The sequence below is a fragment of the Panonychus citri genome, unplaced genomic scaffold, assembly GCF_014898815.1.
Source record: "Panonychus citri isolate SS breed McGregor unplaced genomic scaffold, ASM1489881v1 Contig00116, whole genome shotgun sequence".
NCBI classification, from domain to species: domain Eukaryota; kingdom Metazoa; phylum Arthropoda; class Arachnida; order Trombidiformes; family Tetranychidae; genus Panonychus; species Panonychus citri.
In genome coordinates this window covers 81,705-97,195 of record NW_026515521.1, presented here as the reverse complement: position 1 = coordinate 97,195, position 15,491 = coordinate 81,705, and the positions used below count along the sequence as shown (strand labels likewise).

Genomic DNA, 15,491 nt, shown 5'->3' with positions numbered 1-15,491 from the left:
ATAAATTCTGGACTCTTTTCCTCTTCTTATTCTCATGAAAAACAAAATTCTAATAGTTCCGGAAGTTTCAATCGATTGTGATTTTCAAGGTCAACTCATCATTAAAATTTTCATTGAAATAATCATTTGATTGGTGATACACAGGTAAATGTAATAAATGTCAACGTGATCTAATGTATATTACAATGTGATTGTAATGGTTACAACGAGAAAATCAAGTTAAGTAAATATTTCACTAGATTGTTTTTCCCAAGCAATTGTTATTCACATTGTTAATTAATTACAATTAATCATCTATGATGATTAACAAAAAAAAGTCAAATTAATGGAACAATTTGAGCAAAAAATTCAAGACTAGATAATCAATGGTTGAAATGTAAACAAACACATAGAGCAACATTATCATTACCTGGTGATTTTCATGTTGGTAAAAATGAAATTACAGATGATCAATCAATATCATCAATAAATTGCATGATTAAATCAGCAACAGAATCACAATTTACTGAGTAATTTCAATCTCTATTAACAATAATAATCTCAGGTGAATTCAAGATGGCGCAATAATAATACTTTCCTCAGTTTATCATGAGGAATACTTATCATTATTTTATGCTGAATTTCATGAGACTAAAATATTACACAGGAAACCTATTATCAGGGGGTTATCAAAGTTTAGATTTCTCTATCTCTCCCTCTCTCAATCCTTCATTCATCTTCCATCATTCTATCAATCTGAATTACATGAGAAGTCCGGTGAATAAAAAAGTATTCAATACTATCACGGATTCTGCAAACAACCTCACTCCAAGTCTTTATCCTTTCACCATCATCATCATTATCATTATCATCAGAATCATCATCATCATCATCATGAAAAGTTTACCAAGAACCATCAGAATCATTTTCTTATATAAATTTATCTTCAAATCCTTTGAGATAACTTTGGGTAAAGTAAAAGTCAGTTCATCTAATAGGAAATTATATCAGAAGCTTAAAAGGAAAAAAAAAGTTCCAAGTAAATGTCATGATATGTATTAGAAACTTGGACAAAATCATTTTCATTGCAAAGTGAATTTTGTTGTTAGTTTAAATTATTCATTGGAATGAGATAAGAACCATGATCATTTTACCTGAAATTCAGTGCAAAGGATAAAGTGAAATTTTCATTTCAAGTCAAAATAATTCAGTAAGAAATTAACCTTCTATTTGCCATAATATTAATATATATTACGATTTGTCGGTAAATATTAAATTGGAGCAAATTAATTATTCATCTTGACTACTTGATAATTCATTAGTATTATCATTATTTTCATCATGATTATCTGTATTGTTATTACATTAGACAATATATGCTAATGAATAATAGATTACTCAGATAACCACATGAAGATATTGATTAAATTTATCAATATATTCTTACCAATCGTCGAGTTGTCAATATGAAATAACAATTTGATGAGGAGGAAGAGGAAATAAAATTATCTCTCTCCCTTCAAGATAAAATTGCTTGGACTGTGATTCTTTTACAAGTCTTGAAAAATTCATCATTAATCACATTTCCTGATAATAAACATGATAACTGAATAAGATATTGAGCTTTCCTATTAGTGATAACTTTTCACTCCAAGAAAAATAAATCAAGATATTGGATGAAAAATTATTATTACATTAACTTTATCTTAAGAACATGAATTATCTTCAATTTTTTTTTATCGAATCTAAATTAATTATTAATCAGAATTATCAGATTTCATCTCTCATTCTCACTAATGTATCATGATTAATTTATTACCAATAGAATTACATTTCAACTGAGTAGAGATTATTAGTGGAATAATATTTTGTTTTGTTCTCAATATCATCAACAGAACTTTTATTCTTGGTGAATGTTAGAATTACCTAGTTACTGATCTTTAGCTTGTGATTTTTGTTATATGCCAATTCAATAGAATCATGAACACTCTCATTCCTATGGTACCATGTTCTGAGCTTATTATCATGAATAAAGTTCATACTAATGAATACGAATAAAACAAATGAAAGGTTCAATAATATTGAATGATAATAATTACATTTACTTATGTATTTATTGACATAGTTCATTAGTAATCAACTACTTTTGTGTGTATCCATATACTTTTATCATGGTTTCATTGAGAATCAGAACAAAATATCATTCTGATTATCATGATAATCAGAATAACACATTTGTTTATTGTTATGTTTAATGATATTTAGTTAGATTAACAATATTATGCAATATTGGGAGTAAAACCATGTTTACCTGATGCCTAGGGGAAAATTTTCAAGTTAATTAAGGCCATTTAACTCATTTGCGGATATCGATTTTCAATTTGACCTGAAGCAAAGTTCATGATGATAGAAGAGGAAAAAAATTGCTTATCATAATTCAAGTGAAATAATATTTTTCACTTTTACTCTTTCTCATGGTGAATGTTTATTCCTATTGAGTTATCAATTCAATTTTCACTGAATTTATCATTTTCTTTTTGTTTTTTTTCTCACCCTTTCTCTTTCTATCTCTTTCTCTCTACTAATATTGTCATGCTTTCTTTTTTATTTCTTTGGTTGCTTCGAGCTGAATTATCACTTTATCTTGATAGATAATAACAAAATGTTGAGTATAAATAACGAACAATAATTGTAATAATGGTGATCGAGGTGATAATAATAATAGTAATCATGGAAAAGGCATAAATATGTCACTAGGAATCATTATTTACTTACAGATTCTTTGATGAATAAAGAAAATAGAGAATTTTTTTCTTCTTTTTCCTCTCTTTCGTTGAGATAAACATCAATATCGATGATGACTAAAAATACAAGAATATGATTTCTACCTAATAAACAGTAATGACAATGATATTGACCAAAGACTGGGTTCTAGGTTATTTCAGGTTGTATTATTATCATTATCATCTGATGATAATGATGAAATCTTCGTGATGAGAATAGACGACAGGCGCAAAGATAAACAGAAAAGTTGTGAAGATGGTCAAGATAAAAACGATGGACAGTAAGAGAGAGGGAGGAGGGATAATGATGATTAGGAAGAGAAAATGAATAGACAAGAAGAAACAAATAATAGATGAAATTAAACAGAAGACTATCCACATATTATACACATGGAAGATGAAGACTGACACACACACAGAAACACATGGATAAACAAGGGAATGAATCAACGATAAACTGGACTAAGAACTCAGAGAGAAATAATTATAATCAATGAAGGTAAACAAAGATGAAAGAGAATGATGAAAGATGATGATGATGATGATGATGTTGATGAGAGGAAAGTGAAGAGTCTTAAGATTGTCCAACTTTTTCATTTGCTCGTTTTTATGCTTAACGGTTTCACATTTGGTTGATTATGAAATGACCATAAGAAAGAGGAAGTAACAAAATACTGGACATGGAGGAGAAAGTAAATTGATGAGATAAACAATTCTGATTGGAAAAACTTTTAAAATACTGAATCAATAGTAATCCAATCGGATTAAATATTATCGACAATTATTATTAAAGTATTGATAGTCTAAAGCATAGTAATGTTGATAATTAACTACTCAATGTTAATGTCAATGTTAATCTCTTATGTAACATAATAATAACGTTAACTTTAGTTTGTATTGTTTGTTGGTCAGTTAATTGTTTGTAACTCACCTTGTTAATTGGTGTTCCCCAGAAATCGTTGAAAAATATTCTTATTAAACTTTTCTCCGGACGAATATCTTTGTTATTGATTATTGTTGGTATATCATCAAACACAAAATCGTTTGAAATTGATGGGATAAAACAGATAAATGAAACAAGAGCAATCAAAAGGGTTGTTAATTGTATCCGATTAACTTTAATCCAATCCATTACTTTTAATTGGTCAGTTGAATGGCTATTTTTAGCCTCACAATAAACTGGAGCACTTTTCACTCTTGAAACACTTATATTGGTCATGGTTGTTGGTGATGTCATGATGCCGGTGGTGGAAATGCTATCAGCTGATTTACCATTGAATATCATTTTCTGTAAACAACAAAAAAATATCACGAAAATGATAACAATTAAATTTTGACTCGATATTAAACATTAACAATTGAATGTCTCTTATATTGATCAATGATTACAAATTGATTGATTATCATGTATAAATTGGGGAAAATGAGGAAGATTATAATTATCTATGGTTAATATTAGATATTAATACATAACGAAATGAGATTTTGTTTCAAGTTTTTTTTTTCATTGGTTATCATTCATTTCTCAGCATCATTATCATCATTTATGTATTTGATAATCATTGATAAGAATGAGTAATTGATTATTGCTTTACTGGTTGATTGTTCTTAACCAGGCAAATGAATTATTACAACATTTAATCTCTCCATCTCATTCCCTGGTGATCATGTTGATGGAGCCTGAAATTATTGGAACTTTCACCAACTTTACCTACTGATAATAATAAGAATATTATTATTACCTGAGTCTAATGAGAAAATGTAAAGTTCATTGGTTATTATGTGTATTGTACTGATGGTGAATGAATTTCTATCAATGTATTGCCGGTTAAACGTCAATTTAATTGTGTTACGATGCAAAACGATTAATGATTTTTGGGTTGGTTGGGAAGGCAAATTCAATATTCACTGAATAGATATTGAGTATACCACAAGCAGAACAAAACAAAAAAGTAGATAATATAAAACAACCGGGAGAGATAATGGTTGATTATATTGGTGGTTAATATATACAATTTGATTAAGCTCTTTACGCTCTTAATAGTGGCGGTGGTTGGGGTGGTGGTGGTGGTGAAGAAAAGGAGGGAAATGCTGAGAGAGAGACGAAATGTTGAAACGAAGAATAGAATAAAAAAAGGTAATTGTTTAATGATGTTACCTTTACATTCATTTTCAATTGATTCCTTGGTTAATAGTCTTTTCTTTTTCCTCTTGTCTTGGTGAATTAATTTTCGTTTCACAATTTGTGTTGGTGAATATTCAGATTAGAGATTTTGATGATGATGATGATGATGATTATAATGGTTGTTCGTTAATCGTTGATTCTCTTTCCATTAATAACTGTTATTTTAATGTGTATTGTAACATAAATTCAAATGAAATTCACACATACACACACAAATATATCGAGGATACTGATGATGGTTAATGGTTTCGTATGGTAATTATGATGTTGATGATGATGATGATTGGTAACTACTGTTGTTAGGTAATGATGACCACAAGTGAAAGAGAGAGAGACAATTACATTTATATAAAATGTTGTTAACCATTGGATGTTGATGATTATCTTAATGATGTTACAACAAATTAAATGATAATAAAAGGACAAAGATTAAGATTAAAAGTAGAGATTAAAATTTGTCCAATGGTGTAACTGGGAAAATCCGCAAGTCCATCTAATCCATGGATCCAACGATCGTGTACAATTTAAAACAGTCCAATAGATAAAGAGACACCGGTAAGTCGATGTTTCAATTGTTGTCAGTTAATTGTGACACTTAATTGTCATGGAAAAATTAAAGGAAAGTCGGTAAAATGAGAAAAGAGAAAACAAAAATTGTCACAAAAACAGAAAAAGTGTCAAGAGTAAGTTGAATCTCTTTGGATAGTCAATAAAATTGTACTGATGATGATGGCGATTTAACTGGTAGATTTAGACATTAATCTTCACAAGAGTAAAAGATCAACAATTAGTTAATTATAACAATAATTGTTGGGTGAATCCAATGAAGAAATAGGGAACACATAATAAAAAAAATTTCGTTCTTATCAAAAGGGTTAATTAAAATTCCAATGACATCTACCGGTGAAAGGTTAATATGTTTTTCTTTCACTTGTTAATTGTTGTTTTGGTTTTTCTGTTGATTTCTTATTCCAAGTGAACATTTAATTCTTGCAGTTAATTGTCGGTAATTTAGAGATGATGATTGTCAGAGAATTTGAAACTTTTCTATTATTTTTTCTTCTCTGAAAGGTTAATGTTTTTCGGTGACTTTTTCTACTCCATGTGAGTTGTTTTCCTTTTCTGTTTGGTGTTTTTGTTATTTCTCTTCTTCTTTTTTTTTTTCTCTCTCTCTCTCTCCCTTTTTATCTTCATCTTCATCTTCTCATCATCCTCATCTAGAGTATGCGTAAGTATATTCAGTCTAATTCCATTTATCGATCCGATTGAAAGAATCACCTCTGTCTCTCTTTTTCTCTTTCTTTTTCTGTAGAATTTTTTTCTTCTATTCTCTTTTAGCTTTAATATTCTATTCTCTTTTATTTCTCTTTCTTTTCTCTCACTTTAGGCCTACAATGATTTAGGAATGGAAGAGGAAATCTCTCTCTCTCTCTCGGATATTTGTACCTTTCTTCGTGTGGTTGACATAGAAATTTGGATTCTGTTAGTAACGGTTCTCATTGTAACGTCACTATTATAGCGTCACTTTGGTGGATCGTCAATTTGATTCATTCAATTAACATTAACATTGGTATCATGTTAAACATGAGATGTTAATTGGAAATTCAATTCATATTCATTCAACAATTAGCCTGATTCAATCTTTTATTTACCTTATTCTCTCCAACTAATTGAAAGGAGAGAGAGAGAGATGGAGAGAAAGAGAGAAGCTCCAAAGATGAAACGTAATTGTTATGGTAAATGGTCAACATGATTTAGTGATTGAAAAGATATAAACTTACATTTGATTCACTTGGATGTGTCCACCTCTTTTCTGTATTTTATCATGTAATGGTAATCATGATATGAGTGTTAATCTAATTTTGAGACAGTAATTAACTTGACAATTTTATTTCAACAATGATCTTGATTGATTTTTTTCCCTCTTCTATGTCTGGACTTCATATACTTTTCGTTGGTCAAATGTCATGTTGGATTAAGTCTCTCTCTCTCTCTCTCACTGGTCAATTCCATCATCTATTCAAGTGGATTGTTAATTGTTGCTGGTCAATTTTGGATTCTCTCTTCTTCCCATGTGATGGCTCAACGGGTTGGAATTTTCCAGGGAAAAGACTTTGTTGTGATGCTATTTTTTTTCTCTTCTTTGGTGAGATTGGAAAAGATTGTTTTCCTTTTTTTAGGTAATTCTTTTTTCTCTCTTGTTATTGTTGATATAATTTTAGGTTCTCTTTGTTAGTTCATGTTCTTTGAACTGACATTTTTTTTGTTTCTTCTCTGTCTCTGTCTCTTTCTTCATCTTCTTACATTTACTTTCACTTTGGTAAACAAACTGAAATTGTATTTCTATTCAGACAGATGACTTTTGACAAGGTTGACAGAGAATCAGAGGTTTCAACTTTTTTTCCTCTTTCTACCTTAGTTTGTATCTATTTCTAATTCTTATGGAATTGTTAAGGTTTTTTTCTCTCTCTCTCTCTCTTTTCATCCAATTCATATTTCTCATCCTTCTTGTCTTCATCCTCTTCCTCTCATCAACAGTAATTTAATATTTGTTTACCTTTGAAAATATCGATTAATGTATTTGGTATCTTGTTTACTTTTCCAGGCAATTGTCCGAATTCATGATGTCCAGATAAATTTCACTATTCTATTGGTACAAAGATGTCGACAACTGTTATGCTTCATTTCATTTAATTGTTTCTCTTTGATTGTTTTTCTTTACTATTGCTCGTTGATCAATTTTCTACCATTGTTCAACTTGGATCGTCACCTTTTAATTTCTTCAAATTGTTCTCACTAATTTCCGATTAGTAGAATTGATTTGAGTTTCCAATTCTTCAGATTTAATTTCGTTCCTTTTTTGTAAGTGTCTCCATGGTTACTCTTTCTCGTGCTTCTGTAAATCTTTTGCTCTTATGTTGTTATTATTGTGCTTTTGAAACTGATTTACTTTTTAACTTCCAATAGTTGAGTTAATTGTTTCTTTTTCAATCTCTAATTCTTATTAGTTTATCTGTTGATCACTTATTATGGGTTGATGATCAATCATGGATCGTTAATATTGTTTCATCTTGTTTTCTTCTTCTTCACTTGTATCATCATCATTTATAAACATCTTCAATCTTGTTCAATTGGGTTTTCTATTTGGACCTTTTTTTTCAACTCATCACATCTTTGTTTTTCTATGGTAACAATTAAATCTCATCACTTATCTGGATAGAAAATAGATTGTTTCTAATTGTACAATTAACAATGGTAAGTCTATTATAATATTCAAATGAATTGATTTCTTATTTTTGTTTTCTTTTTCTCTTGTTTTCTTTTTTATTTCCCTTAGGCTATTCTTGGTATCCAATTGGTTGTGACAATGGTGATGTTGAGTATTTTACATAAATTCGCTATTCATTACTCTTTCGCTCGATGGCTACTTGCTCATCGGTTAGTGGTCATTCAATTTATCTGTGTCAATCTACCAAAAAGCAACCATTTTCTGATTCCAATTTGTATCAATTTCTGTTGAATCATGTTTCTTTCTTCATTACAGATTAGTGAGATATCTTCAACCAACAGAACAGCAAATTAAACGTGGTATTGCTACATTAGAAAGTGAAAGAAAAGCTCAACAACAAAGCGATGATAAAAATGGTAAACACGGCAAATCCAAGACACCCAAACAGGTATCACATAGAGGGAAGAAAGGAAATCGATCTGATAAAAGTAAAATAGACGATAACATGGTCTCTAAAAAGTTATCACTCACTTTGGAAGCGGAAAAGTTCATCCAATTGATTTAATTCAGTTAAATTTTTACAAAGAATACCAATGGTTAATTGATTTTGCCTTATATGCATCATTGGTGTACATTATTTCCGAAGTCCAATATTATTTGATACCCGCAAGTCGGGAAATGAATCTCAGTCTAATTTGGTGTCTTCTTGTCATTGGTTTCACTACGTAAGTACCGTAACACACTATCGTTTAACCAATTTGACTCTATTCTAATTAGTATTTTTCTCTTTCTTAATTGTAGAAAACTTTTACTATCCATAACTGGAATCTATTTCCAAGGAAATGATGATGCTATTGGTGAACGTTCAATGTGTCTAGTGTCTGGTTGCCTTTTCTTTCTTTTCTCAATGATTGTTCTAATTGCTGACGAAAATTTTCTCGAATTTGGATTGAATCCAGCCTATTCTTCCTTTAATTCAAGTGCTACTCAATTCTTTGAGGCTCATGGTCTCCATGAAAGTACCAAAGGTGTCACATCTAAATTGCTTTTCAAATTTTGGCTTGCGGTTTGGAGCGGACTCATTGGTGCTCTTTTCATCTTTCCTGGTCTTCGATTTGCTCAAATGCACAAAGATTCATTAGAATATGCTGAAGGAAAACCAATTAGACAGTATGTGTAATTGTCATGCATCCTAATGATTAATTGGTGACCCAATTTCCATTCTAATTCTATTTTTTAATTCTATTCTTCTCTCCTTTGGAAAGACTTTTGTTCCATACAGCTTTTATTTCCCTTTAATTATTATTCTCTTGTGGATCAAACCTATCGGTCGTGGATATTTCACCGAAAAAGAATGGCCTAATAGGGGAGTTTTGTAAGTTCGCTTGATCGTTTCAACAGCATTTCATCAATTATTCATCTAAATTTCTTTCTTCCATTATGACAGAATGACTCCGGTCACATTTGACACTCTTCGAATCGCCGTCATCCTTTCAATCATGATATTCCGTCTCATTCTGATGCCAAAGTATCTACAAGCCTATTTGAACTTAGCTCCGCGTAAATTAAGTAAATTAACTCGAGAATCGGGTAAAATTAAAACTGAAGTTATTCAACGAACGGTAATTATCCGAAAAAATATTGTTCTTACAATTGAATTCACAATGTTTTTGAAATTCTATCCACAGGTTTCAGGAGTATTTTATTATCTGTGTGTTGTTTGCCTCCAATACGTTTGTCCACTTTTGTTGATTCTTTTCACTGGAATTTTGATGAAAAATATGGGAGACTATCAATGGACAAGCTTATTTACTGGTCAATCAAGTGGACAATCTGAAGCTTATCAATTTGGTTCATCGGATCAATTCAGTCTCAAAGAGTTAAAAGCTATTTTCAATCCAATATTCTTCAGAGGAATCCTTGGTTACATGTCTTGGTGGCTTTCGGTGGTTTGGTTTACCACCAGTGTAATTGGTTTCATTTATCACTCTTATTTTAGTAGAGAAACCGAAAGATCCTAGATGAGTTAATTTAGTTGTGATAAATTAGTTAATCTTTTATACCTTTTGGTATAAAAATCTAAATCATTTATATTCCTCATCATCATAACCACTGCCCCGTTTCATTGAAACAAATTTTACTATCCAAATTATTTTGGACTCTTTAGTAGTAATCAATTTTTACCATTACCAGAAATCTAGTCTCTAATCAATAAGCTAATTTACTTTAACAAATGTAAAAAGCAAATCAATTGCTTCACAATTACTATCATAAATATCAAAGTGACAATTTGATCAACTCCTAATTAGATTGTTTTCCCAACTGTTGATTTTACTCAAAATCGATTGCAATTGATTTGTTGTTTGTTGAATTACAGTTGAAAAAAGGGAAAAAGAGATCCGATCAATAGTGAAATTTATTGTTGATCAATTCGTTTGAAGGTGACAACAGGACAGTTAAAGTTTCATGTGGATAAACAAGATTTGTATTGTATAAATTATATCAACGGAATGGTACAATTAACGATTGGATTAAAATTGGATTGGATCAAATTAATCGAGATAAGATCGTTTACTATTAAAGAGTAAACTATTTGATTTAATTCGATCGGATAAAGTGTATTTCCTTTCGATAACTTTATCAAAGAAACGAGTTAATTCAGCACAATTAGTTAATCCCGGAGCGAAAGCTCGATTATCAAGGCAATTAATTTCTATCTCATAGGCACCACACTCTTCGGTAAGAGTTGAAGTTCGAGGTGGCCTGTTAATCTCTTGACTGATAAGATCTTTTTTAGTTCCAACCACAAGAACGGGAATATTTTTACCAGCAAATATTTCGATGTCAAACTCATCGGGAGAAGTGACAGTGGAGAGTAAGGGTGAAGATAGAGAAGATGATAATTGTTGACTTGGTGAATAGGTTGTCGATATATTTGAATGATCTCGATAATTATTAGTTGTATTTAAAGGTGAAGTATTGATTCCAGCACCGAAAGAGTTTGAATTAAATGAAGATGATGACATATTATAACCAGTGGAATTTAAGATTGGAGGTGATGAGGGAACCATTGAAGTTGACCCACTTGTAGTTGATTCGGTGGTAGTGAGAACCTCACCCAACCATTTACGAAGATTAATATAAGATTTACGATTAGTTAAATCATGAACTAAAATGATTCCATGATAAGATTGATAGAATAAATTTCTTGCAGTTGAATGAGTCTTGTAACCACCGATATCCCATAATTCAATTAGGCAGCTCCGATGGTTTGGTGTTCCCTCGTTAAATTGATGGAGTAAAATCTCAATTGAACAACCGATTGTCCAGCTTGGCTTTGACCAAAGGTTAGTCTTGCAAATCAAATTAACCAAACATGATTTACCAACACCGGAATCGCCCAAGACCAACACTTTTATCCGATCATGAATTTGATCACGAAATTTATCACGAATTGACATTGAACCCTGTTGATTAACTGGAGTGACACTTAAAGATAATTAAAAATGATTAACAATAAATAAACAATTATATTAGAAAAATAGATAACAATTAAATTCTGAACTAAAGTTGATCATTGATCTTCAATGTTGTTGAATCTTTGATCATATGGATCACATTTGATTGGACATTCGGTTTGGAGGGAAGTTTAAATTTCTAAACATTGGAACCGAAAATTAATCAAAGTTGATTAGTTTTGTTTTCTTTTTAATTTTTAATCATTTGAACTTTTTTTTTCCTGATTAATTTGACAATAAATTCAGTTAGTGTTTTGATTCAATTAGTTGACGGACTTGTGATTGGACATTCCAAGCATCTGATTGATGATTTTCTTTAAGGTTCTTGGTCGCGATTGTGAATCTTTTTTGTTTTTGTTTTGTTGTTCTCGTAATTGTAATTGACTTTAATTGTTGGTGTTGTTATGGTTGATGATTAAGAGCTTTTTTTGGCCGATAAAATGTATCCTTTGTTTTGAACGATTCCTTTGTGTTTCTGTAGACTAGTGTATCTGGCGATCCAGAATCTTGACCATTTAGATGGATTGTCAAAACCACAGGATGAAATTAATTGTCTGAATTTATCATCGGCCAAGAAATCTAATAAAAGGAAAGATAATCAAAAGTTAAAAGGCTGAGAAAATTAGTGATTATCGGTTTACCTTTGGGATCATTATGGGTCAACAATTTAACGTTATTGTTTTGAGCAAATTCCTTCATCTCTGAAGGTATAACACAACACGATTCAAGGTTAATTTGATTGCTGGAGGGTTTAATTAGCTTGGCCGATTGATACAATTCTGACAATTGTGGTGTATCCAAATCAGATAATCCAATATCTCGAACCTGTTTAAGGTCAATCTTTTCAGCACAATTCCAAAGACGTTTAATCTTATCCATGGTTAATTTGGTTTCTCCGGTTGATTGGATAGCAATTATCAAAGAATCCAAGTAATCAGTGTTCAAAGATTTGAGAATAAAATCAAGAGCATCATCAAGTAGATTAATTATCTCATCGTAGATGAACAATTTAACTGTAATTTTACAGTTTTCTCGTAATTGTGGATCAATTTTCTCCTTTGGTAAACCAAAACATTGGCTTATAATCAATTTAGAATCATTTTCAATTGTAGTCAACTGGTTCCTACTTTTCCAATAACCAACAGCGATATTCAATCCAGTAATCGCCTAAAAGTTAGAGAATAAACAATTAAAAAGAACAATTAATCAACTAAAAACATAAATTGTTCCATTTTTAGAGTGAAATGTAAACTCAACAGAGAAAAGAACAAAAAAATCACATGTTAGAAACTCTATACAATTTTTTGTTCTTCTCACATGTTTACCATTGAAAGAGAAAAGAATTTTTTTTCTATTCTCTTTTCTTCACAAATTAAATTGATTTAATTGTTTTTAATTCTAATTAAAACTCACCTCTTCATCGGGCAAAAGTGTCGCTTGTCGTTTAACCTGTTCACTTTGAAGTAAATTACCAGTGTCGATGTAAATTTGATTAACTTTTGTTTCCAAGTGTTGATTTGACTCCATTTTGTTTAACCACCTTCACTTTGATTACTATATTAAATATAAAGTAATTAATATTTTGTTTCACTTTCTCTTGGAATCAAGTACAACAGGATACATTTACTAATTGTTATCTAATCAATGTGACATTAAAAGTGAATTAAGATAATCATCCTTGACTACCAAATCAAAACAACAACAACAACATCAAAACAAGTAAACATTGAGTGATTGGAATAACAGAAATTCAATAAAATAATAATAATAATTCACTCAGGATTCTCAATTTTCATGACTACGGTAAATTGTAAGCCTTTAATTATCTTATGACCTGTTAATTGTTGCTCTTGTTTGCCTCAATCAGAGTTAATCTTTTGGTTTACCCTAATGATGATCTAATTGTTAATTGTTGGTTTTTGTTTTCTCGTCATTAAGCTTTTTTTAGATTCACCAGACAATTGCGACGACATTTTGTTAAATTAAAGAAAACCCTTCTAACTGTTTCTACTTGGAAAATGTCACCTACATTGGCCTCCGTCGATTCCATCTTGAAACCGCCTTCATGTGTCGCTAATTTAACTAAATTGGATCATACTTTATTCCGGAAGACAATCAAAGTACCTTATATTGTGGTGGAAGATAAATTTATCCAAAATATTGCCAAACATTTAAAATCTCAATACTTGACCGTTAAAGGAATTGATACAATTCAATGTTTCCAATCAAATGATTCATCAACTGATCACAAAATTACTCATGATGGTGACGGTGAGAAAACTGATCGCCATTCCAGTAATAAGATGATTCTACTCAATCCTGATCTAGTCAAATCAGTGGACAATTTAGATGAGAGAGTTGTGAAAATGTTGACTGAAAAGTACAAAGAAATTGTTTTACATTGGAAAGAGATTGAGTTGAATTTTGGAAATTATAATGTTCATGATATAATTGATGCCATTTTCCCTGATGAGGAGAAAAGGGTCAAATCTTGGTCGATAATTGGTCATATATTACACGTTAATCTAAGAGATGAGAAATTACAATATAAAGATTTGATTGGTCAAGTTTTATTGGAAACAAATCCAACTGTTAGCCTGATTATCAACAAAGCGGAAATTATTGACACCAAGTTCAGAAATTTTTCCCATGAAATATTAGCCCAAAAACCTGATTCAGATAAACTTGGAACCCAAGTTACCGTTCACTCAAACAATTGTACATTTAAATTTGATTTTGCCAAAGTCTATTGGAATCCAAGACTGAACACGGAACACACTCGATTCCTAAATCGATTGGACAAATGTCGTGACGTTGTTTATGACCTTTTCGCTGGTATTGGACCTTTTGCTATACCAGCGGCAAAGAGAAACTGTCGAGTTCTGGCCAACGATTTGAATCCTGATGCTTTCCACTGGCTTAAAGTTAATTCCAAGTTGAATAAAGTTGATTCCAAGTTGACAGCTCACAATATGGATGCACGACAATTTGTTAGAACTGTTGTTCGAGACGATCTTCTAAGCTCATGGGCTTCCCCTGAGGTTACAGAATTTGTTATTAAACCGACTTACCATGTACTCATGAATCTACCAGGAATGGCGGTTGAATTTCTCGATTCATTTGTTGGCTTATTGGCTGATAAAGTTGATGATAGTTCCCTACAACCCTTGGTAATACCGCCGATGGTACATTGTTATACCTTTTTAAAGCGAGACAGATCACCGATTGATTCGATACCTTTACTTGTCGAGGAAACAATTAAATCAAAATTACCTGGTGATTACGAGTTGAAAAAGGTTCGGGCAGTAGCGCCATTCAAGGATATGTTCAGAATAACGTTCAAATTACCGATTGATGTACTTTTTGATACAAGGACAGTTAAGAGGCAAAAAATTTCCAATTAACTGCATTTTCTGATCGATTTGTATTGAAAATATTGAACGATTAAGAATTTAAATATATAATATATTTTTAATTGTCTTATTTCCTTAATTGAAATTTTACAATCCACTAATCATTATGATGTCTCACGATTCTTCTGACCTTTCTGCCATTTATGGAAGGATTTTTCCCACAAGATCGACAAGAGGTTGGGCAATAGATTTAGCTTCGGCTTCCAGATCTGGTTTGGTTGCCGCTGGTTCAGGCTTTGGCTCGGGCTTTGGCTCGGGCTTTGATTCAACTGATTTCTCATCGGCTTTTTGGTCTTCTTGGACTCCGATAGCGTTAACACTTCCGATAAGTCCGTCTCCAGCCACCGCTCCGGTCAATCCATCAGCTGAACTTTCCGCTGCCTT

General features: G+C 31.2%; 5 protein-coding genes across 8 annotated transcripts in view; 2 read left to right on the top strand and 3 right to left on the bottom strand.

The window, feature by feature from the left end:
• The window catches only part of LOC128390227 (protein O-mannosyl-transferase Tmtc3-like), a 93,012-nt gene extending 86,946 nt beyond the window's left edge, over window positions 1-6,066 (bottom strand). The window contains 2 exon segments of the mRNA XM_053349914.1: window positions 3,694-4,050; window positions 4,921-6,066. Of these exon segments, the coding sequence (XP_053205889.1) occupies window positions 3,694-4,050; window positions 4,921-4,932 (369 nt within the window). The 5' untranslated portion in view covers window positions 4,933-6,066.
• LOC128390222 (transmembrane protein 161B-like) overlaps window positions 1-10,732 on the top strand; it is a 38,797-nt gene extending 28,065 nt beyond the window's left edge. The window contains 8 exon segments of the mRNA XM_053349906.1: window positions 8,285-8,385; window positions 8,492-8,718; window positions 8,721-8,901; window positions 8,978-9,346; window positions 9,442-9,464; window positions 9,467-9,551; window positions 9,624-9,798; window positions 9,865-10,732. Coding sequence (XP_053205881.1) covers window positions 8,285-8,385; window positions 8,492-8,718; window positions 8,721-8,901; window positions 8,978-9,346; window positions 9,442-9,464; window positions 9,467-9,551; window positions 9,624-9,798; window positions 9,865-10,197 — 1,494 coding nt within the window. The 3' untranslated portion in view covers window positions 10,198-10,732.
• On the bottom strand, window positions 10,575-11,786 carry LOC128390225 (rab-like protein 3). Its single transcript, XM_053349912.1, has one exon. It carries the CDS (start codon window positions 11,635-11,637, stop codon window positions 10,729-10,731), a length of 909 nt encoding a protein of 302 aa, XP_053205887.1. The 5' UTR covers window positions 11,638-11,786; the 3' UTR covers window positions 10,575-10,728.
• An 81-nt stretch (window positions 11,787-11,867) lies between these two features.
• LOC128390226 (glutamate--cysteine ligase regulatory subunit-like) lies at window positions 11,868-13,248 on the bottom strand. Its single transcript, XM_053349913.1, has 3 exons — window positions 13,108-13,248; window positions 12,336-12,861; window positions 11,868-12,273 (listed from the first exon to the last, which is right to left on the bottom strand). The coding sequence occupies exons 1-3, from the start codon at window positions 13,219-13,221 to the stop codon at window positions 12,110-12,112; spliced, it is 804 nt and encodes a 267-aa protein (XP_053205888.1). The 5' UTR covers window positions 13,222-13,248; the 3' UTR covers window positions 11,868-12,109.
• Window positions 13,249-13,351: 103 nt separating this feature from the next.
• On the top strand, window positions 13,352-15,177 carry LOC128390224 (tRNA (guanine(37)-N1)-methyltransferase-like). 4 transcript variants are annotated; one of them, XM_053349908.1, is made up of 2 exons: window positions 13,352-13,497; window positions 13,633-15,177. In XM_053349908.1, the coding sequence occupies exon 2, from the start codon at window positions 13,713-13,715 to the stop codon at window positions 15,096-15,098; it is 1,386 nt and encodes a 461-aa protein (XP_053205883.1). In that variant the 5' UTR covers window positions 13,352-13,497; window positions 13,633-13,712; the 3' UTR covers window positions 15,099-15,177. The 4 variants fall into 4 exon arrangements, with proteins under 4 accessions (XP_053205883.1, XP_053205885.1, XP_053205882.1 ...); XM_053349910.1 differs by having other exon boundaries at window positions 13,359-13,497; window positions 13,643-15,177; XM_053349907.1 differs by having other exon boundaries at window positions 13,359-13,504.
• Window positions 15,178-15,491: the final 314 nt, after the last annotated feature.

Coding starts and splice junctions, on each gene's coding strand:
- LOC128390225 (XM_053349912.1), bottom strand. CDS start 11,637: ATGTCAATTCGTGATAAATTTCGTGATCAAATTCATGATCGGATAAAA.
- LOC128390226 (XM_053349913.1), bottom strand. CDS start 13,221: ATGGAGTCAAATCAACACTTGGAAACAAAAGTTAATCAAATTTACATC. Junction 12,862..13,107: donor CACTTTTGCCCGATGAAGAG/GTGAGTTTTAAT, acceptor TCTAACTTTTAG/GCGATTACTGGATTGAATAT. Junction 12,274..12,335: donor GACCCATAATGATCCCAAAG/GTAAACCGATAA, acceptor TCCTTTTATTAG/ATTTCTTGGCCGATGATAAA.